This window comes from Aulonocara sp. 'chitande type north' Nkhata Bay, linkage group LG3, assembly GCF_057382095.1.
Source record: "Aulonocara sp. 'chitande type north' Nkhata Bay isolate Kocher_YH1m ecotype deep benthic linkage group LG3, A_spYH_male_GT1.1, whole genome shotgun sequence".
Classification (NCBI taxonomy): Eukaryota; Metazoa; Chordata; class Actinopteri; order Cichliformes; family Cichlidae; genus Aulonocara; species Aulonocara sp. 'chitande type north' Nkhata Bay.
This window is the reverse complement of record NC_141346.1, coordinates 31,151,653-31,175,369: the sequence shown is the minus strand read 5'-3', so window position 1 is coordinate 31,175,369 and position 23,717 is coordinate 31,151,653. Positions and strand designations below refer to the sequence as shown.

Sequence of the window (23,717 nt, the reverse complement as noted above, 5' to 3'; positions counted from 1 at the left end):
GCAGCAGCTCTCACCATCTTGTAAACCTTCCTTTTGAATTTTGGGCATGGAGCATAAAAATCATTGCTGACTTAAACATACAGACCTTCAACAATGAGAAAACATGAGTCCTTGTTTCCTTTTATAAGTATTTGAGTCAACACAGTGTGGCAATGTGACCACAAGACAGAGCTTGAGCAGAGTTGCTATTGTGTATTTCCTCTGTTTGTCAATTCAATTCAATTTTATTTATATAGCGCCAAATCACAACAAAAGTCGCCTCAAGGCGCTTCATAGATACAGAGAAAAACCCAACAATCATATGACCCCCTATGAGCAAGCACTTTGGCAACAGTGGGAAGGAAAAACTCCCTTTTAACAGGAAGAAACCTCCGGCAGAACCAGGCTCAGGGAGGGGCGGCCATCTGCTGCGACCGGTTGGGGTGAGAGAAGGTAGACAATAAAAGACATGCAATGGAGGAGAGACAGAGGTTAATAACAGATATGATTCAATGCAGAGAGGTCTGTTAATACATAGTGAGTGAGAAAGGTGACTGGAAAGGAAAAACTCAATGCATCATGGGAATCCCCCGGCAGCCTACGTCTATTGCAGCATAACTAAGGGAGGATCCAGGGTCACCTGGTCCAGCCCTAACTATATGCTTTAGCAAAAAGGAAAGTTTTAAGCCTAATCTTAAAAGTAGAGATAATGTCTGTCTCCTGAATCCAAACTGGAAGCTGGTTCCACAGAAGAGGGGCCTGAAAACTGAAGGCTCTGCCTCCCATTCTACTTTTAAATACTCTAGGAACAACAAGTAGGCCTGCAGAGCGAGAGCGAAGCGCTCTAATAGGGTGATATGGTACTACAAGGTCATTAAGATAAGATGGGGCCTGATTATTGAAGACCTTGTATGTGAGGAGCAGGATTTTGAATTCAATTCTGGATTTAACAGGAAGCCAATGAAGGGAAGCCAAAACAGGAGAAATATGCTCTCTCTTTCTAGTCCCTGTCAGGACTCTTGCTGCAGCATTTTGGATTAGCTGAAGGCTTTTCAGGGAGTTTTTAGGACATCCTGATAATAATGAGTTACAGTAGTCCAGCCTGGAAGTAATAAATGCATGAACTAGTTTTTCAGCGTCACTCTGAGACAGGATATTTCTAATTTTAGAGATGTTGCGCAAATGGAAGAACACAGTCTTACATATTTGTTTAACATGTGCATTGAAGGACATGTCCTGGTCAAAAATGACTCCAAGGTTCCTCACAGCGTTGTTGGAGGCCAAGGTAATGCCATCCAGAGTAAGAATCTGGTTAGATACCATATTTCTAAGATTTTCAGGGCCGAGTACAATAACCTCAGTTTTATCTGAATTAAGAAGCAGTAAGTTAGCGGCCATCCAGGTCTTGATGTCTTTAAGACATTCCTGCAGTTTAACTAATTGGTGTGTGTTATCTGGCTTCATGGACAGATAGAGCTGGGTGTCATCAGCATAGCAGTGAAAATGTATGCTATGTCTTCTAATGATACTGCCTAAGGGAAGCATGTATAATGTAAACAGAATTGGTCCTAGCACTGAACCCTGTGGAACTCCATAATTAACCTCAGTGTGTGAAGAGGACTCTCCATTTACATGCACAAACTGGAGCCTATTAGATAGATATGATACAAACCACTGCAGTGCAGTACCTGTAATACCTACAGCATGTTCTAATCGCTCTAATAGGATATTATGGTCAACAGTATCGAACGCTGCACTGAGGTCTAGCAGGACAAGCACAGAGATGAGTCCACTGTCAGAGGCCATAAGAAGATCATTTGTAACCTTCACTAAAGCTGTTTCTGTGCTGTGATGAACTCTGAAACCTGACTGAAACTCTTCAAATAAACCATTCCTCTGCAGATGATCTGTTAGCTGTTTGACAACTACTCTTTCAAGGATTTTTGATATGAAAGGAAGGTTGGAGATTGGCCTATAATTAGCTAAGACTGCTGGGTCTAGAGATGGCTTTTTGAGTAAAGGTTTAACTACAGCCAGCTTGAAGGCCTGTGGTACATAGCCGATTATTAGAGATAGGTTGATCATATTTAAGATCGAAGAATTAATTAATGGCAGGACTTCTTTGAGCAGTTTTGTAGGAATGGGGTCTAAAAGACACGTTGATGGTTTGGAGGAAGTAATTATTGAAGTTAACTCAGAAAGATCAATTAGAGAAAAAGAGTCTAACTTAACATCAATGGTACTAAAAGTAGCTGTAGATAATATTACATCTGTGGGATGATTACTGGTAATTTTTTCTCTAATGATAAAAATTTTATTTGTGAAGAAGTTCATGAAGTCATTACTAGTTAACGTTAAAGGGATGGTTGGCTCAAAAGAGCTCTGACTTTTTGTCAGCCTGGCTACAGTGCTGAAGAGAAACCTGGGGTTGTTCTTATTTTCTTCAATCAGTGATGAATAGTAAGATGTTCTGGCTTTGCGGAGGGCTTTCTTATAAAGCAGCAAACTATTTCTCCAGGCTAAATGATGATCCTCTAAATTTGTGACACGCCATTTCCTCTCCAGATTATGAGTCATCTGCTTTAGGGTACGTGTTTGAGAATTATACCACGGAGTCAGGTACTTCTGATCTGAGACCTTAGTTTTCACAGGAGCTACAGTATCCAGAGTTGTACGTAGTGAGGAGGTAAAATTATTATTAACAAGATAATCGACCTCTGTTGGGGTAGCGTTCAGATAGCTGCTCTGCTCTGTGTTGGTACAGGGCATTGAAGATGATAACAGTGGGTGGATTATATTCTTAAACTTAGTTACAGCACTTTCAGAAAGACATCTACTCTGATAAAGTCTACTCTCCACCGCTGTGTAATCAATTATTGTAAATGTAAATGTTATCAGGAAATGATCAGACAGGAGAGGGTTTTCAGGAAACACTGTTAAATGTTCAGTTTCTATGCCATATGTTACAGTTTTTCTCAGTCGCTTTGGTGCGTTTCTCAGAACACCATTAACATTTGCACAGCAGTTAGTGCATTTCCCAAAACAATTAGTGCAAACTGCAAAACCTAGTGGATAGCCTGCAAAAGCACGTCACATGCACAGAATTGATTATCCATACCTCAAAAGCAAGTATCCATGTCAATGAAACTGTCAGTGCCATCAAAATGAAAAGTCTTGACACCATCTTTATGAACAAGATAGTCAAATGGCATTGTCATGTTTCCACTATGACAGTTTATAATTTCAGTGTTTCCCATTTCAAAAACAATTGGTGACACCTGAAAATGCTGACGACAGCACTATGGCCTACCTGTACAGCCATCTGAAATGTGCAGTAAAGTCACTGTAGATGTTATGGGAGTCTTGGGAGTAACTGAGACACTGAATACGTACGTTTCACATTTCCATTGTGTAGAAGTGTTTGTAATCCTACAGAATTGTGCAAAAGAAAAATATGCTACAGTCACTTGTGCACTGTAGAATACATGTAAACATAAAATCACCCATTTGGTAGAGCTGTGCACTAATGTGAACAATAAACAGCACATGTAACAGTACAGTAAATCATTCTGGCACATCCAGACGTTTCTGTCTGTCTGGCCACATATTTTCATCTACATCACAACAGATGTTATCCCTCGCAATGCAGCGAGGAAAGTATCTCCTGGAGTGGCGAATCCATCCTCTGCAGGACCCTGCTGTGATGTCGTCACATGCTGCATCCATGGCTGCTGGATTTCATTTTTCTTGAGTACTCTGTCAATTGTTGAAATTGGAACAGATTCAATATTGCCAAATACCGTGTAATTCTCTATGACAGCGCTTTGTATGTCTCTCAGCTTTATTGCATTGTTTGCAATGACCATTGCACAAATACCTTCTTCTTGCTGTGGGGTAAAAAGGGGCCCTCTTCCGCCTCCGCAAGGTTGTCTTACAATCCTATGTGGTGCAGAGTGAACTTCTTGTGAAATTGCAAATACAGTACAGTAACATGTGATGTGTCTGAGATGGCACAGTACAGTACAGTGTATTACTGTTTGCATACCTGTTTTCCCTACGGAATGTTTGAATGATTGAACTGACAGTAGTTCTTCCAATATTGGGTTGCACCCTTCGACCAGCCTCCTCCATGGTGAGGCCGTGATTGACAACATGGTCCACAATTGTAGCCCTTATTTCATTAGGAATCCGCCTATATCTGCCTCTTCTCCCTCTTCCCCTTCCCCTTCCCCTTCCTCCCCGCATCCTCACCCCTCTTCCACGGTGCTGACCTTCCATTTTGTGTCACAGAAGTGTAGAAATGGTACACACTAGCTCCTGCGCAGTTTATATATGCTTGCCAATTGGGGATTCACAGGATTCATCCATAATTGACAGTGAACAAGTTGTTTGTCATTGGTTACAACTAAACTTTCACACGCCTCCTCATGAGTGACAGCTGTAATTCACCCGAGATCAATTGATCAATTTCCAGGAACAATGATACAGAAAGGTATAGGATTTGCTTGACAGATGGCCAATATTTGGCATGTGATAACTAGTTCAACAATTTTGTGTGTGATGACTCAAGCAATGGATGTATGACTATTAGTTTTATTGGGAACGACTATTCAGCATCCATAGGTATGATTACTTTTGACTGACATGACATAAGCAAATGGAAATGTCAGAAAGCAGCAGGGAAATGTATGGAAGCAACTGATTCATGTCCAAAATCATTTGCAGTTTGTTCAGAGAGAGGAGAAATTGCTACTATGATGTGCACAAATGACTGAGTGTTGTGGAGGTTGAACTAATAGTTATGAGAATTTCAATTCTGATCTGAGAAACGCACCAAAGCGACTGAGAAAAACTGTAAAACAAGATCTAGAGTGTGATTAAAGTGGTGGGTGGGTTCTTTTACATTTTGAGAGAAGCCAATTGAGTCTAATAACAGATTAAATGCCATGTTGAGGCTGTCATTTTTAGCATCTACATGGATGTTAAAATCACCCACAATAATTATTTTATCTGAGCTCAGAACTAAATTAGATATAAAGTCTGAGAAATCAGACCGAAACTCTGTGTAAGGCCCAGGTGGACGATAGATGATAACAAGTAAGACTGGTTTCTGAGTTTCACAGCTGGGGTGGACAATGTTAAGCATCAGGCTTTCAAATTAATTAAAAGTATGTCTTGGTCTTTCATTAATTAATAGGCTGGTGTGAAAAATTGCTGCCACACCGCCCCCTCGGCCTGTGCTTCGAGATTTCTGGTAGTTAGAATGACTCGGGGGTGTTGATTCATTTAAACTAACATAATCATCCTGCTGCAACCAGGTTTCTGTAAGGCAGAGTAAATCAATTTGTTGATCAATTATTAAGTCATGTACTAACAGAGACTTGGAGGAGAGAGACCTAATATTTAATAATCCACATTTCACTGTTTTACTCTTTGGTTCAGATGTGGATACTGTATTGTTCTTTCTTTGTAATTGTTTATGTTTAAGTTGTTTGTTGCTGGTTTTTAGTTTGTTTTTTGTCCTTTTGGGAGCTGACACAGTCTCTATGGAGATGGGTTTTTGGGGGGGTAGCAGGAGGAGAGAAGCTGCAGTGAGGCATGTAAGACTGCAACTCTGCTTCCTGGTCCCAACTCTGGATAGTCATATTTTGGGGGGTTTAATAAATTTGTCCATATTTCTAGAAATGAGAGCTGCTCCATCCAAAGTGGGATGGATGCCGTCTCTCCTAACAAGACCGGGTTTCATCCAGAAGGTTTGCCAATTATCTATGAAGCCCACATCGTTTCTGGGACACGTCCTGCTGTATAAAACACAAACTGCTTTCATGTTTAAACTGGACAGAAAATGTTCATACTGGTGCCTTGAAGACTACAAGAATGAGATACATGTCTGTTTCTTAGCAGCCAAACACACCTGATGAGCCACACCATCCTCAGCCTCCACCTCTGCTGCCTCTCCAACTACATAGCTGAAGATGAAGATGAGCAGCATCATCGTGTCAGCTGAATACAGCACAGAGAAGGAGCACAGACATGTGAACCAGCTTAGAGCTGAGCTCGGCTTTGGACCAAAACATAGAAAACAAGCAGTGAGAACAACAGATCAGTACAGCTTTGACCTGATGTGGGGCCTCAGATTGCTAAGATCATTGCTGAGGGATTCCCATGATGCATTGGGTATTTCTTCTTCAGTCACTTTTCTCACTCACTATGTGTTAACAGACCTCTCTGCATTGAATCATACTTGCTATTGATCTCTGGCTCTCTTCCACAGCACGTCTTTTATTGTCTTTCTTCTCTCAACCCAACTGCTCACAGCAATTGGGAATTGAGAGACCTGATGACCAGTGATGGACATTAGATCAATGTTAAAATTGGATGCAGTTTGTTTGCACTAACCAAAACAACTACCATCTTCGTCTCATGCAGCTGCCCTGGCGCCAGCTGGATGCTCGCGGCCAAAGCTGACAGGAATAACAATTCTCGCTTAGATAACAAGACTGTTGTTGTGACGATCTTCCTTCCAGGCCACCTGCATTCACCAAAGATTGACTTTTGCCTAACCAGCTGAAGGGACACTTTCTCTCGGCTAAACATGGAATTCACACACGCGTGTACACTGTTACAGACCTTCACTCCCCCCCTCCAAACGCTATGTTGTGAGATGTGACGATTCATGTGCTATGTGCTGAGGTGTTTTTTTCTGTTCTCAGACTGATTTCCCTGTTGGAGCTCAGTCTGGGGGGAGTTCTTATTTTCTCCTCGCTTCTCCTGTTCATTTCATTTCACTACATGTTGTACTCTGTATGATTGTGTATGTGACAAATAAAGGTTGTTTGTTCGCTCAAGGCTCACTTTCTGTCAGGGGCTTTCCCGTGCTGCACAGGAGCACGTTCAGTGAGAGACTGAGATTACCAAAAAGCAACACTGACCGATGGAGGAAGTCATTTGTTAAATATCAACACTTCACCGAGTTCTTTTGATTCCTCAGAGGCATCCGATGGAAGACACACTGTTCGTAGGCCATTTCACACTTTATTCTATCACAAATTTACTTCTAGAAGGGAGATGCCCACTGCATGACACAGTGCCGCGGATCTCAAAATGGTGACGCAAGCTTAACAGTTTTATTACCAGCTCTCTTATTCTAGTCTAAACAACAGTGATCCAGTAACTTTCCACTAGAAAATGGTCCCGTGTTATGTACTTTTTCCCAGACAAGTGTGAGTGAGAGTCTACAGCATTCTACCCCGCAAGGACACGTAGTCTAATGCCTTTATTTTTCAGGGCTGTGTCCACTTAATACTACATTATATAACTTTACAGCACTTATTAATAAAAAGCATAGCATTATTGAGGCACTTCAAATAATTACTTCTCAACACTCCTGCCTGTGGCTATAATAATGTATTGTTTGGAGTTGTTGGAACCATGCTGAATTTCTCCAGAGAAACACACACATATGAAGTTAGAGAGAGTATGCATAGTATGCAAACAGCTACCAAACAGCCATCATAATTCGTCATACAATGAGAACAGAACAAATCAACAATTGACAATGACTAATTAATATTAAAATCTGTAACATATTGTTTGGAGTTGAGTCTGTTACTGTTACTATTTTTACCATTTCTTCTTGGAGCAACTGTAACCCACATTATTTCCTTAGGGATTAATAAAGTATTCTGATCCTGATTGTTTCAGGATGACCCGCCTTTATCCAATCACACATCTGCTTACCTGTATCTTTTGCTCGTTTCTCCTCCTCTTCTTTTCTCTTTTTTCTAAACTGAGCACCTGATGACTTTGAACTTTTCTTGTCCATCTTCCATTGGTTTTAGTTTTACACTCCAGTATGAACACCCATCCCCCAACCCGATGATCACCACAACATAACCTAATAGACCTACACCTTAGTTCACAGATTCACTTTGTCTAAGGTGTGTTTCTGGGATTTCGCACAACCCAGGATTCAAATCATGAATACACAATGAGCTTGGATTTACAACATTATGAATGAAATGTGCTCTATTTGGAAGCAGCAGGGCCCCTCCCCTGTCGACGGGTTGTGTGTGAGACTTTAAATCATCAAACTGTAAATTATTAATTGTTCTTAATCCCTTTACCTCTAGTCATAAAGTGTATATTTATTTTCTTACTCTTCTTATATTTAATGTTTACTTGCACTGCTGTAACTGGAGCCTCGTCGTCTCGTCTCTCTATATACTGGACTGTAGCGGAGATGACAATAAAGTTTACTTTGACTTCAGCAGCAAGCAGGCGCACCGAGGGCTCTCGAGCCGCTCACGCAAAAGAATTTAGAAAAACATACAATGCAAGGACACATTAAGTGCAAATTATAAGTCTTTATCATAATTTCTGGTGGTTTTTTTTTATTTATTTTACGAGCTAGTTATAAGATGCTGCTTCAGCCACCCAGCCTCCCCCTGGTGCCCGCCCTGTCCTCCCTGTGCCGCAAGCAGCAGGCGCACCTCGCACACGGAGACGCCCTTACTCCTCGCAAAACCGACCGGTGCCTATTCCATCCCCACAATTCGCTGGCATGATGTCGGGCAGCATGTGTGCGACCAACTTTTTTTTTGCTCGTAATGCGCCCCCACCTGGATGCCACCCTGGGCCATCGCCCATATCAAAAACCGCTACTGCTTTCCGATTAGTAGACAATCTGCTGACCTCCTGAGCCTCAGTCACCAACACATTAGCAGAAGTCACATGACCCCTTTTTTTTTTTTTTTGCTCTGATGGGGTGTTAAACGTTCTTGATTAATCAGACCCAGTCGTATCAATGACCTCATAGTACTGTAAAAACCCAATAGAGCATCGGAAGTCTCGCACTGCAGGCTCCTCCAGTCAAGTCTGGCCAACACATTTTAAAAGTTGGCTCACCGTAATTTTTCCCACGTAAATTAATGATAACAAACTATTACGATTATTATTATTATTATTATTATTATTATTATTATTATTATTATTATTATTATTATTAGTAGTAGTAGTAGTAGTAGTAGCAGTAGTAGTACTAGTATTGTCTACAGTGTTTATAGCATCACTGAACAGAAAGTGATGATCAGAATATGTTTGTTAATATTAGCACCTTGTGTTACGTCTTATTGCCAGCTTCAGTTACACGGGGCAGAAATCTATTTAGGCTAGCGCCATTTACAATGCTGGTGTATGCCGGTTGGGCGGACCCTGACATCACATCAGTTCATGCGCATGTAGCAAGCCTTTCTCTCAGTTTCTAAACCTAACGGAGCTTCGCGATAACGCAGAAGAAGGTTGATAACGGAAACACTTCACTGTCAGATGGTCAGGATGAGCCTTTCATCAGTGTTTGTGTTCTTTCTTCCTTTTATCTGTGAGGGGTTGGGAGCACTGATCCAAACCACTGTGGGGGCAGATGTGGAGTTTCCACTCTCAGAGGAGTGCAGGAAGGGAGAGGGCACACTGTATCAGCGGCTGGATGATGCCAGCACTCAGCTCATCGCATCTCTAAATGGTTACTGGAAGCCAGGACGAGATTACACTGACCGCATGGTCGTAGGACGCGATTGGTTAATCTTAACAAATGCTAACTTCAATGACAACGGACATTATGAGTTTACCTGCAACAGGAAACACTTGGAAGCTTACAAGCTGGAGGTATTTGTGCCCTCTGAAGTTGCTGTATCCGAGGGTGGGGATGCCATCCTCCCGTGTCGCTCCGTCACAGCGGGCCAGTCGGTGAAGTCTGCGCGCTGGAGGAGAAACGGGGAAGTACTGCTGGAGCTGAATGGTCGGACAGGGGAAATCACATACGGGGATGACTTTAACAGAAGCCGGGTATCGATACCATCTGACTGGGACCGACGGGCAGACCTGTCTCTCACCATAAAGGGAGCTCAGCAACAAGACGGAGGAGTTTATTACTGCGACATAGAGAAGGCCGAGAAACACCGCTCTGCTGTCCGCCTGCGAGTGCGCAAACCACCGGTAAGTGCACCACACCCTGCTCTATCTTGCAAACCGATTGATTTACAGCAGAAACGCTTTAAATACAACATCTGCATTTGATGCCTTGATGACTTTCTGAGTGTGAATAACTTTACCATACTGTGTCAGGGTGACTCTGCTGTGACAGCATCGATTACAACAACACTGATCTCTGTCCTGGCAGCAAAGACTCACAGTTCAGGTTTTAACTATGTCATTCAGGAATTTAACAAGATAACAGGCACCTACAGGTGATTTTGTGGCTTAAACTGGGATTAACCCCTTTTTTTCTAGTCAGATCACAGATTGCACATGAACATTTCATCTTGATGTTTTGCTGTAAACTGTGTGATCTTTGATTTGCTGTAAACTGAAAGGCATTTAAAGTTTAAACAAACTGCACTGACTAACACCGAGTTTCATGTTTTCTTGCCGTCTGCAGGAGTCCTACCACTGGATATGGATCACAATCATCATAACAGCAGCTGTGACATCTGTGATTGTTTTTACTCTCAAGTTCTTTTGGGGCTGGAGAGAGAAGACCAAGGGTGTACATGCATGAAGAGAGCAGAGGAGACAGTGTCCGAAACAGTCCAGTAAATGACCAATCATTTATAATCAGGAGAAAAGCACATCTCTAAAAATTGCCCTGCCAAGCCTTCTGATGTTATACTGCCTATAAAAATGAATAGAAATAGCTTTTTGTAGTGCATTACTTTTAGTACCAAAGTCCAAACCCAAACCTTTATTTCACTGTGTAATGAAAGTCTTCATGGCAAAATAAACAGCAGATATCTGCACACTGCTAACTTACAGTGTAAAGATAAAATACACACATACAGAGATTTCTTTCTGACTTTTGACTTGCTGATTTATTTGTGTCTTCTTCTTCTTGGCAGCTCTTCACTTGGTACAGTTGAAGGTCTGCCCTGAGAAAGAAGGTATAGCTTGGTTATAGCAACAGCAAATAATCAATTTTTATGATTTCTTCATTGATCTGTAAGAAGCTGGAACTTATGGTTAATGAATGCAACAGTCTGGGTCGAGTAGTTGAATTTATTATCATTGTGTTGAGGACAAAAGAGTCTTCAGGCCTCCAAAAGACCTTTTAAAGGTTCCAGGTGCCACCAAGTGTGACTGAGCAGGAGACTGAATGTAGATATAAATGTTCATTTTAGATTATTGGCTGTAGGGTAAGGTTTTTATTATGATTTAATGCTAACAAGTTTAATTTAGTTCACTGGTTTATTTCATGAGGACACCCTGTGCGCTGCTGTGGTTTGTGGGTCAGTTGGTTTACAGTGAGTGTATGAAGGGCTGCTGCTGAAACCATAAACCACCAGCCAGTAAAGATTTACAGTTTAAGGGTCCTTCATTTGTTTGCTTTAGGGTTGTTTACAGGCCACAGTGACAAAATGTGATGAATTTGCTTGCACGATGAAAACACTACAGTTCAACTTCAAACACCCTCAGAGGTTCAAGCTGGACTTCTTTCTATGTCTAGAACTTTAAGGGATTCTGTTTTTTATTTAATAACTGTGACTTTACTTTTTCCATATAATGAAGTTACACATACATTCTTTTGCATCAAGTTCACTTTTAATAATTCTACCACGCAGTAAATCTGTGTGGTTTTTATGCGTGGCTAACTCAGCATCTTTTAGAAATAGAAGAGTCTGAAACTCAGACAATCAGCCAATAGAGTTTCTGGTGAAGCTGGAGCCAAATAACTACTTTTAAACTGATTCTTAGAGTTCAGAGTGAACCGTTAGTGTCCTTAAACAACTTGTTCATTGGCCACATGATATTTCCTGCATGTTTGTAGAGTTTGAACAATAAATATATTCATTTACAGTGAGCACTTGTCCTGCTCTGTTTTTTAGTCTTTACTCTGTTTACTTTGTTCTTTATAAAAACTTCAAGAAGCTTCTTGTAAAATAAAATATCTTCAATAAAGTACAGCACTTAGGTTCATGAATATTCCTGTTAAATTAATGTCAAAATCAGTCAAACTGCTCAAAGAAAATCAGCACCATGAGGGAGCAGCAGGACAACAAACCTATACACAGACAGAAACATCTTTAATGAAAAGGAGAGCAACAACCAGGGCGAGACAGACGTCTGACCTGAAGCTGTGGAGTCAGGACTTTACATCCACTCATCATGGGCATAACTGTCATGACAATTTTAGTCTTTTCATTATTTCTTTGAACTGCCAGCAAAACAGACCCTGATGCTACCAGCACTATGATGTTTTTAACGAACACCTTTTATTGCTGTAATGCACAGACACACCAACAGAGGGCAGTAATATCCCTTGAACATACATTGTGAAATTACTATTACAACACTCCCACTTAATTTTACCATGGAGTTCACTTACTTGACTGCCATTGGTTATTTCCTTCAAAAAAATATGCCCCCCATATATCACAGTGTTACTAGAAAAGAACATTTGTTTTGTTTTGAACTCACAAAAAAAATGTACTGTGTCCATCTTAGACAAAACTATTATTCTTCATTACAGTTAAATGCTCGACATCTTAATATAAGCATAGTATAGGCATGTTAAGCATATGATAACCCTTTTAAACTGAACACAGTCCAATTTTCTCTCTGAGATACTCAAACTTTTGTCTAGGCAGTGGTTTGGTTAAGATGTCAGCCTTCATGTTTTCTGTACAGCAACACTTCAGCTGGATTTGTCCATTTTGCACACATTCACGAATGTAGTGGTAACGAATGTCTATGTGCTTTGTTCTTGCATGATCGACTGGATTTTTTGTGATTGCAATTGCCCCTTCATTGTCCTCCAGGATCACTGTTGCTGTGGTCTCCATTCCAAGCTCAGTTAGTAGTTGTCTTAACCAAACTCCTTCTTGTGCAGCTTGGCTCAAAGTAATATACTCAGCCTCTGCAGTTGAAAGTGCAACTGTTGCTTGTTTCTTGCTAAACCAACTGACTGCAGCTCCTGCAAGTAGAAAGATGTTTCCAGTTGTAGAACGTCGATCGTCCTGATGGCCTGCCCAATCAGCATCTGAATACCCAACCAAGGTTCCTGTTTCTGTCCTTTGATATTTGAGTCCCAGGTTTAGAGTTCCTTTCAAATATCTCAGGATTCTTTTCACAGCTGTCAGATGTGTAGTGTTTGGGTTTGCATTGAACCTTGACACCACACTCACTGCTTGTGCTATATCTGGTTGTGTGGCCATGGCAGCATACAATAAACTTCCAACCATTGACTGATACATGCTTGGGTTTACAGGTTGACTGACATCATCACTCTTTCTTAATTTGACATTTGTGTCAGCTGGAGATGCTCCTGGATTGGCACTGTCCATTCCATACTTTTGTAGTATGTTTTCAATATACTGTCTCTGATGAAGCATAACATGGTTTTTGTCCTTGTCTTGGATCACTGAGATGCCCAGAATGTAGGATAGCTCACTCATGTCCTTCATTTTGTAGTGTTTCTTCAGAGTGTTCTTTAAGTTCTTCATGCTCTCTGCTGATTCTGTAATCAAAATCAGATCATCAACATACACAGCCAATATTTCCAACTCCTGACCTGTTCTAACAAACACACACTGATCTGAAATACTCTGTGTAAAACCAATGCTTTTCATGAACTCTGTAAAAGCTTTGTTCCAGCAACGTGGAGACTGCTTCAGTCCATATATTGACTTGTTTAGTTTGCACACTAGATGTTCCTGCCCAGGTTTGATGTAACCCTCTGGCTGCTCCATGTAGATTTCCTCTTCCAGGTGTCCATTCAAGAATGCAGTCACAACATCCATTTGATGCACATTTAGATTGTTTTGCACAGCAAATGACAACAATGTACAAATTGAACCAAATCGTACAACTGGAGAGAATGTTTCATCATAGTCTGCACCATAAATCTGTGAATAGCCTTTGGCAACAAGTCTGCACTTGTATCTTTCCGCTTGTCCATCACTGTGATGCTTAACTTTAAAGACCCATTTTGATCCAACTGCTTTGCGATCCTTTGGTAGATCCACTAAATCCCATGTGCCATTTTCCAGCAGTGATTCAAATTCCAAATCAGCTGCTTCTTTCCACTCCTTTGCATTTGGACTTGACATAGCCTCTTTCAGTGTATTTGGTTCTGTGACACAACAGATGTTTGCATAATGATCAACTGTAACTATGTCAGCAAACTCCTCAAATCCACATCTCTTTGGAGGTCTTCTGATCCGCTGATCTCCTTTTGCAGCCTCACTGGCGACAGCCTCCTCAGTACTTGTTTGTCTTTCACCCGTCTTTCAAACTCTTTGAACTTGCTCAGGACTTCCGTTTTTTCCCTTATAAAATAGACTTTAGTACATCTGGAGTAGTCATCAATGAAAGTTACAAAGTACTTTTTTCCTCCTAGTGACTCAGTTTGAAAAGGATCACAAACGTCACTATACACTAATTGCAACTTGCGTTTTGATCGTATTTCTCCCACTGATTTGTAAGGTTTTCTTGATAATTTGCCCTCAACACAAGCTTCACAAAAAGTGTCCTCCTCTTCTTTTGTAAAGGTAACTCCTTTTACCAAGTTTTTGACTTTTTTCAGATTTGTAGTGTGACCTAGATGCTGATTCAATTCAATTCAATTTTATTTATATAGCGCCAAATCACAACAAAAGTCGTCTCAAGGCGCTTCATAGATACAGAGAAAAACCCAACAATCATATGACCCCCTATGAGCAAGCACTTTGGCGACAGTGGGAAGGAAAAACTCCCTTTTAACAGGAAGAAACCTCCAGCAGAACCAGGCTCAGGGAGGGGCGGCCATCTGCTGCGACCGGTTGGGGTGAGAGAAGGAAGACAGATGCCACATACTTGCTGGAACTTTTTCATTGTTATGACCTAAAGCCTCAACCACTCTGCCATCACCGAGTTTCACCGTTTGTGGTTCTGAAAACTCTTGGTAGTTTTGTAGTGCTTTTTTATTCCATGTCATGTGTTTTGACGCTCCTGAATCAATTAACCATTCTTCTTGTTGTGCATCACTTTTACATGACTCATTTACAACAAAGGTTCCCTCATATGAGTCCTCTTTGTCCTTATACACCTAGCCTTGAAATAGCTTGTTAGCAACAGTATCTCTTGCAAACTGTGCTTTTAGCATCTCCCATGCTTCTTTGGGGGTCTTACAGTTTGTTATCAAGTACAATTGGGGTGCACTTACATTCAGTACCAGCACTGAAAATGCCTTTTCTTTCTTACGTTCAAATTCAGCTCGTGCTTGGGCATTAGCTGCTCCGTCTCCTGTACCATACCCCACAGTCCTTTTGCCTTCAACACGTGCTCCAGTTGAAATTTCCACGTTGCCCAATTCTCCGGTCCACTCAGCTTGTCATTAAACAGTCTATCTTCCATTGTGAATCCCATAACTCTGTTTATGACTCCCAAAAAACGTGTTAGTGACCTCTGGGCCCATAACCTGATATTTTTAACGAACACCTTTTACTGCTGTAATGCACAGACACACCAACAGAGGGCAGTAATATCCCTTCAACATACATTGTAAAATTACTATTGCAACACACCATACTTGACAGCTGATACCGCGTTCTGAAGTCTTGAAGCCTCACCTTCACTCTCCCAAACACACCTGTTATCACTGTGGCCAAATAGCTCAGTCTTTGTCTCGTCTCTGCACATTTTTTCTATTTGGCTCGTTCACGTGATCAGCTGAAAACTTCAGGGGAGCATGAAGATGCCGATCTTGATGTAAAACTCACAAACTTCCAGTTCATGGCAGGCTTGAGCCTTGTTGTTCCTGAACACCCAAACAAATTTCCTCTGTCAGAAATGAAATAATGTTGTACTTGTGTTAAAAATGATGTGACCAGGAGTTCAGCCAGTCGGCAGGGTCTCACAGGTTAACAGACATCTAGGATGATCTACTCACCTGAAGTGTTAAGTGCTCCCTCGACTTTCATCCTCGTAAAAAGAGTTGCTATTATTCATCCACTGAATAGGTCAGTACTGCAGGGTCCATCATTAAGTCAGCTGGGATAAGCAGACGACATGTATCGTCCCCGTTATATAAATAAATCAAATAGAAAAGTCCTTTCAGTGGACGATAATCTGATATAATCTTGTTGAGCCACTTTTATGCGTCACTTCCCTTTGTTGTGTAACCTGCTCTATTCTTTGTGCTTAGGTTCTGCTTGACTGTTCTGGATGACTGAGCTATCTGCTCACTGATTCAAACTGAGGTGTGATGACATCGATCAGACGATGCACTTGAACTGCGAAGGTTTATTGAATGAACTGGTTGTGAAAGGAGGGAGATCCGGACCCTAGGTTCGTGTGATGCATTAGCACAATAGCGTATGCGTCGATACCATACAGAAAAAGACCGATAGGTCGATCAGTGATAAAAAAATAAGGATGTTTATAATCGTCGCAAATGTTCCAGGTTTGACTGTAAATTTTTGTAAATAAATATATGTAGTCGCACTGCTGTAATAGATCCTGGTTGATGAGCGCATATTGGAATTTTTATTTTTAAACCAGCTGGTCGGGTGGGGCTCACTGGTTTCAAACACTCAGGATACTTACCCGGAGTGCTTCATGCTTCCTCACCTGTTAGCTTTGTGAATTGTTATTGTTGTTGTTGTTGTGGAGTCATTAAATGCAACAAGGTGCTCAAATTAGCCTTCGATACAACATTCATGTATCGTCCCTGTTGTATAAATAAATAAATAAATAAATAAATAAAACCCAACAAAACAACTTATGACCTGGCATCAAACACGATCCCTTGTTTTCAATCAGAGTCACGTTAATGTAATCAGTAGACGTGGATGTCAGGAATGCACCACGAATCTTTACCGCAGCTGCAAAACAGCTTCTAGATCCACGTCTTAATCTCATAACACTTATACGATTAACCGCAAAATCCGCGTCAGCAGTGAAACTGATATTTCATGCAGCGCGTTTGCTGTTTGCCTAAGCTCAGCAGTCTTTCAAATGATTCATTTCAAATGATTCATTTGAAATGAATCATTTGAAATGAAACACGTGCTTTGTAGTTTATTCTGTCAACAGCCCCCCCTCCCCCCACCCCCTCAAGAATTGAGCTTAGGCACCCATATAAGAATATGAAAAGAACCTAAGAATTACCTGTCTCTATTTCCTCGCGTCTGTTTTCATGCTTTCTTATTTTAAAACGATTCGTTGTGCTTGATTAATCTGGTAAAGCCAAGGGGGTTATGCTGTGATAATCTCTCTCACATCAGCGTTGTCCTCCTGGATTGGGTTTTTTTTAGTCTATGCTTGAAATAAACTGCGAGCGGAAATTTAGCGTGCAGGGACTGTGCCACGCCTCAGAGATATGATAACAAATGCGAGAGGAATGAGAAAGTGGCCCAACAGGTTGATATCAATAAAATACAAGTCCTTTGGGTGGATGGCAATCTTCCAGCTTCTCATTGAACAAACACCGATTTACACATAACAATCCTTTGGTGTGTAACATTATTCTCCCTGCCTGTGTTTTCAATGTCACCTGCTTGATTTGTCTGGATGAGAGAACAAATAAGGTCATTGGAAGACCCGGGAGAAGGCACACAGATTAAAAGGAACAATCACAGCACCTTCTCAGCACTCCCACAGAAAGTCCACCATCTGATGTTTTAAGGTGTAGGGATTTTTGTTTGTTTTATTTTATGCATTTTTACATTGTCGAAAGAAAACTGTCAACCAGTCAGCGTTTAGTGTTTGCTGTGCAGATGATTGTCCACAAAAACAACCAAACGTGGCCTTACTGTCACAAACAGTAAGGTACTAAACAGTTTAAGCACTGGTTTAGTAACCTCAATGAGACTCCAGAACTTGGCCCTCGTAGTTGTGTTTCTGATGATTCATTTTCGTAAAGTGTTTTTTTCTTTCTCTGATATAATCATAGTTCTGCTCGGGCTGCTTCAGGCAGAAGCATATGAGTGGCTACATGTTTGAACTTGGCTGGGCGATATTGTGAAATGTGACATTTTGGTTTTAATGAGGTTTTCTGGATGTCGCTTTCATTAACATCGTTGAAGGTTACCCCTGATCTGTTAATACCTGTGATTTTCTCCTGTTTGACTTTATACACACACGAGTGTTTTTTCCGCAGTGTGGCGTTAAGCAGCAGGGCCTTGAATGTGGACAAACAGGTTAGACTGTGCATTTTTTAATTTTTATTTTTGCAAAGAACAAAGCCAAGAGATGAGCTCCTCCAGGCCAGAAACATGCAGCTGAGGAATGAAGAAGGACAAAGAGTCAAAAGATGGCAAAAGGAGTGCCACGCCGAGAGGAAACCCCTCACAGACAAATCAGAGATATGATAAGAAATGCAGAGAGAATCAGAAAGTTTCCCAGCATCTTCACCTTCAACCTACTTGGCTTCAGGATTGACAGTAACGTCACAGCCTGACTCACTGTGGAGTGGACTGCTGCTGTAGTGACAGAAGAAACGAGCATCCCAGCGTTGTAAGAAATCTATTTATTCACTTACATGCATACAAATAAATGCTAACGATGTAAACAAAATGACAGAAGTTTAAATAAAAACAGACTAAATGAAAGCTTTGAAATGAAAGCAGAATCAGAATACTTTAATAATCTCTAAGGAAATGATGGGTTGCAGTTGCCGAAACAGACTATTTAACAATACAATATATTACAGATTTAAGGAAGAGTAATAATATATACAAACCGTTCTATAATAAATATCAAGAACTAACAGATGTGATTATAAATAAATGTCAGAAATATTTACAGCAGCACTAAATAGAAAAGAGCATGTTAAAAAAGGGTGTAACTATTGCAGTGTTTACAGTGTGTTAGACTGAGACTGCTCAGAATACTTGCCTGGAGGGTTTCATGTTTCCTCGCCTGTTATCTTTGTGAATTGTTGTTGATGTTGTGGAGTCACTAAATGCAACAAGGTCTTCTACTTAGCTTTCAATGCAGCGGCCATGTTAACATGTATCGTCCGTGTTGTATAAATGAATCAAATACAAAATTAAATAAATAAAACACAACAAAACAACATGTCTCCGGTGACCTCCTGCACACGATTGCTTGTTCTCAGTCAAAGCCACTCCCTCACTGGGCAGCCTGCCAGAGTCATCAGTGATGACATTTGGCGCTTTCTTTTGCTCACATTCCAATAAGTTTTTCTTTTTACTGATTAAAAACAATAGAAAAACAGCAGCAGTGAGGGATGGGCGGTAATATTGCTGTAACTGTAGCTGTTAATCCTCTTCAGTCTAAACTATTCACATTCAAATATGAAACGTAATTGATGTAATTAATGTTTATTGAAGTAAGTTGGGCGTGTGCGAGTCAAATCCTGCAGAGCTTGATGGTTAACAAAGCGTGCAGACAAACAACCACAAGTCGCCAACAGTCACCGAGTAACGGAGAGAGAGAAACGTGGAGGACTGACGACACTTGCTTGACTAAAAGGGAAAAAGCAAAGAGACGCACCAACCTGAGAGATGCATGCTGGACTCTGCTGTGGGTTAGACTGTGATAACCTCTCTCTCATCAGTGTTGTCCTCTTAGATTTTTGTCTGTGCTTGAAATAAACTCAGAGCACAAATTTCACCGGGGGTTGGGGGGATTTCTTCTTTAGTTCAATGTCCGGTAGCAGTCTGCTGAGCTATCAGTACTTTTGTCACAAACTGTCTCCTCTGTGTTTGGTACATGGTTCGTTTAAATTATCGTTTACATATCATGTCCTTGTAAACTCACTTTTCACCAAAGAGACGAGAAACATTTGAACAAACAAACAAACAAACAAACAAACAAACAGAAAATGATGTTGACGGAGTGCCTTTTAGTGCAGATTCTAAATTACTCACCCACCACAGTAAAAAGATCACACAACTTGTGGAAACATGACGCTGTCACAACACCAAATATGGCCTCGGTCCCTTGGCTCACTTACTTTAGGTTAACTCAATAGAAAGCTTTGTGGATGCCACTTTTCAACAACACAAACCTCCTCTGATGACATTGAGCATGATCACTGTTTTCAGTCAGACTCTCTCATCATGCCAGTCTTTATCAAAGCGTGACATCAAGCCCAAACGATAACATTTTTTTGGCTCCTTCTGTTCGTAATGATCTCTCCATCCTCTTGTGTGTGTTCGGCTTTGTACTACACACAAACAGTGGCGTGAGGGATAGACGATTCAATGTTTTTACTTTTAAATCCCTTTTAAATCCCTTTTTCAGTTGTTGATTAATTTCTCTTTAGAATGAATGATTCATATTAAAATATTTAACCTATGCTTTAAGTCACATTATTTTACTAAGTATACCTGACAGACCGTATAATCTTTACTGAAGCTCCAGAACAGCCTCGGGGTGTTATCATAACTACAACACTCCTCTGTGTTTGTTAAGATTCACCGCAAAATCCGCCTCAGCGGTGAAACAGATCAACCAGGCAGCGTGTGCTGATTGACTTTAAGCTCAGCAGTCATTTGTAATTCTAGATGACGTGATTAGAAGTTCATTTCTTCGACCTGTTGAAGTTCAGCAGCGTCTGGTTTTACAGCAAATCACTTTATCTCGTTGCTGCTCTGGATTTACTGAGCTTTAACACCAATCTGGATTTCTGGCTACCTTAGCGTTAGCATGCTGTCTGTGCCGGTGCTTGCAAGCTGCGTTAACATTATACTGCTGTTGTATCTGTCCTGGAGCAATCTCCCTGTACCATCGCGCTCTCATCCGTATGTGCAATACAAAGGCTGTGCGTACATACATACATCAAAAAGTAAAAACCACAGTAAAACAGAATTTTACAAAAATGCAAAAGAATTCTGTGATTACCTGTACCCATATTATTTTACGTGTATGGCAATTTTAAAATAATATGGGTAAAATAATTCGCTAGCATTATTTGAACAAGTTACTAAAAAAAAGTCATATTCAAAGTAAATAAGTCTGTTTTGTATATTGTACTTATCAAAACTGGGATCAGATGAACATGTATTAATTCTCCCTTTTTTGAAATCTCCTGTAGATATATATATTTTAATTATCATGTTTTAAAACAGCGCCGTTCACCTCTTTGCTCTGGTAAACCTTAAGTTTACACCTCTTGGCCTTACTTCAGAAGAGTGAGGGCTAATGACATATGAGAGGGATGGCAAGAGGCTGTGACAGGATGAACAATGTCACATCACAGGATTCACGAGTTTGTAAAGCCTGAAAGTTTTTTGGTAGCCTCTCCCTTCTTTTTGCTAGTGCAAAAGAGTTATTCAGACGTCACGGCAGACAAACAAACAATGAAGGATTCATTGTTTTCTCTCACTTGTTATTTATTCAAATGTCTTTGGTGTGAATTTTTCCCTCGCTGTCTTTGTTTCACACAAATACCTGCAGCCTTTTTTTTGTCAGGATAACAGAGCCGACTGCAGAGAAACACCTGGGCTGAGTTTAGATGAAGCTTCAGGTTTAACTGGGATTATGGCAGCAGATTAATGCTTCTTACTTTGTTGTATATTCATTGTATGTCAATGTGATTTTGTTAAAGGTTTTCAGTGTTTATTCCATCAAACATTTGAAGTCATTTAATGTGCAAAATGAATAAAATCATGACTGTAATCTGCATCAGGTTACAGCGTCACTTTGTTACCAACTCAAAACTTTATTGGCTTTTTACAAAGAGAAAAGTAAACAGAGGAAAGATTATAAATCTGTACAAACAAGCAGGACAATATACTGAGTATATAATAATATAAGCAGAATAAAAGTGCTATAAAATGTTACAAATAACAAATAATTTAACTGTTCCATGAAGTTTTGACACAGATTGTTGTGCTGTTACATTTTAGGGTTGTGTGCACAAAAGTGTGACGCTCATATTTTTTGTGTGAGGGATAAATGTTATTATTGAAGAGATCTCATTCATCCATCTTGAAGCTAAATTATCCACTGAGTATGTAAGCAGAGGACTTACAGGTATTACTTCATTGATTGGAAGACAAACGCAAAATAATAGAGACAATCTCAAACATTGTAACAGCAGTCAGCCTGAGCAGAAGGAAAACGGAGGATTTCTAAACCTGAGAAAGTGGAGTTGCACAATGGTGCCGTCATAAAGGTGGCGAGGTCAAATACTTAAAGGGATGAGCTGTTGTTGTTCTTCATTCATCAGTGGTGGTTAAAGTAAGGGTTCCCGTCTGCCCTCTTCAGCCCCTCCTCCTCCCTCCTCTGCGCCGTTGCAGAGAAATCCTCGAGTGCGCACATTCCTCAGAAACCAGCAAAGCCAGACAAGCAGGTCAACGATCACAAATACAGCTACCGTTATGAAGAATGTTCTCCACGACCAGTCGGAGCACTCTGATGGCTGCAGAGGACAAGAAGACAGAGATATTAGTTAGCAGTTTTAACTGGCGTCTGTTATGACGTGGACTGTGAGGCTCTGCTAAAGCTTCCACTAAATTACAGGGACCTGGCTACCCTCATAACCTATATTAACTCATTCCTACAGTGTCCCCCCCCCCCGCCCCGCCTTAGTAGATCTGTGCACCTGCATTGCACTTTACAACCTTATAATAGCTCAGCAGTGACTAACTACATTTGTAGTCACTGTTGTCTGTGTGCTTGCTGATCTGGGCTGTTATCTGCACTGTGTGTCTCTGAATGTGGGATTTTGCATGCGGAAGAGTAACTGAGTGGACTTTTAATGCTTACTGTCAAATGTGAACCATTTAAATGCAGTCTGTGTTCTTACCCTCTCTGTGGTTGTAGGCTGTGATGTGGTGCTCAGTGGTGTTGGTGGTGTGGAGACGTGCAGGCGGACAGCGGAGCGGTGTTTCTCCACTTTGTCGATGTCACAGTAATAAACTCCTCTGTCTCTCGCCTCGGCTCGCTTTATGATGAGGGACAGGTTTGCTCGTTGGTCCCAGTCTGATGGTATTGAGACCCGGCTTTCATCAAAGCTTTTTCCATATGTGGTTTTCCCCGACCCGACATCCAGCTCCAGCACCACCTCTCCATCTCTCCTCCAGCGCACAGACTTCACCCACTGACCTGCTGTGATGGAGCGGCACGGGAGGATGGCATCCTCACCCTCGCGTACAAAAACATCAGAAGGTATGAATACCTGCAGCTGTGCACTCTCTTCTTTCTTGTTGTTGCAGTCAAACTCGTAATAGCCTTCATCACTGATATCTGCACTTGTCAGTATCACAGAGTCGCTGCTTTGGAAAAACCTGTTAATATAACCTGGAGCCGGCTTCCAGCTGCCGTCGAGATCCCCGACCGAATGGAGGCTGTTGTCCTGCAGGCGACGTTTCAGCGTGCCTCTTCCTTTCATGCACTCCTCTGTGAGGGGAAACGTTACATCGTCTCCTGCAGCGGCTTGAATCAGTTTCCCAGAAACGCCGCTGAGAAAAAGAAGAGGAATGAGCGTAGAGACCGAAAAACGTGTCATCTTGTCAGTGTGGCAGCAAAGTGAGCCGCACAGTAGCTGACTCGCTTTTTATCTGCTAATGCCTTATACGGCAGCCTCTGTGCGCCGCCCTTATGAGTCATTCATTAATGTTAATGCCTGTGTGTGTGTTTGGGTTAGAATATGAATGCGGTCTGGAGTTACATCACACTGAAAGCATTTTTTTTTTTTTTTGCTGGGAGTTGATCAGTATTGCTGAACTATGAAATATTTTGTGTGCATTGCATTTGTTGCATACAGGTTTAACATAATAGCTTTAGTGTTTAGA

The 23,717-nt window shown here is 41.0% G+C and overlaps 2 protein-coding genes and 1 long non-coding RNA gene across 4 annotated transcripts; 1 reads left to right on the top strand and 2 right to left on the bottom strand.

The window, feature by feature from the left end:
* Positions 1-9,109: 9,109 nt before the first annotated feature.
* On the bottom strand, positions 9,110-16,095 carry LOC147335122 (uncharacterized). Its single transcript, XR_015126549.1, has 3 exons — positions 15,899-16,095; positions 15,599-15,766; positions 9,110-10,901 (listed from the first exon to the last, which is right to left on the bottom strand). It is a non-coding gene; the product is annotated as an uncharacterized LOC147335122 (long non-coding RNA).
* Positions 9,212-11,821, top strand: LOC147335123 (uncharacterized). Of its 2 annotated transcripts, none has more exons than XM_086276224.1 (2): positions 9,212-9,972; positions 10,415-11,821. In XM_086276224.1, the coding sequence occupies exons 1-2, from the start codon at positions 9,307-9,309 to the stop codon at positions 10,532-10,534; spliced, it is 786 nt and encodes a 261-aa protein (XP_086132350.1). In that variant the 5' UTR covers positions 9,212-9,306; the 3' UTR covers positions 10,535-11,821. The 2 variants fall into 2 exon arrangements, with proteins under 2 accessions (XP_086132350.1, XP_086132359.1); XM_086276233.1 differs by lacking the exon at positions 10,415-11,821 and adding an exon at positions 10,102-10,227.
* Positions 16,096-21,382: 5,287 nt separating the features above from the next.
* On the bottom strand, positions 21,383-23,435 carry LOC147335121 (uncharacterized). Its single transcript, XM_086287457.1, has 2 exons — positions 22,730-23,435; positions 21,383-22,342 (listed from the first exon to the last, which is right to left on the bottom strand). The coding sequence occupies exons 1-2, from the start codon at positions 23,429-23,431 to the stop codon at positions 22,157-22,159; spliced, it is 888 nt and encodes a 295-aa protein (XP_086143583.1). The 5' UTR covers positions 23,432-23,435; the 3' UTR covers positions 21,383-22,156.
* Positions 23,436-23,717: the final 282 nt, after the last annotated feature.

What these genes read in the sequence shown, in the direction of transcription:
- LOC147335123 (XM_086276233.1), top strand. Translation starts at nt 9,307, where the DNA reads ATGGTCAGGATGAGCCTTTCATCAGTGTTTGTGTTCTTTCTTCCTTTT. An exon ending in TGCGAGTGCGCAAACCACCG is followed by an intron (nt 9,973 to 10,101) that starts GTAAGTGCACCA and finishes ATACTGTGTCAG; the next exon opens with GGTGACTCTGCTGTGACAGC.
- LOC147335121 (XM_086287457.1), bottom strand. Translation starts at nt 23,431, where the DNA reads ATGACACGTTTTTCGGTCTCTACGCTCATTCCTCTTCTTTTTCTCAGC. An exon ending in AGCCTACAACCACAGAGAGG is followed by an intron (nt 22,343 to 22,729) that starts GTAAGAACACAG and finishes TGTCCTCTGCAG; the next exon opens with CCATCAGAGTGCTCCGACTG.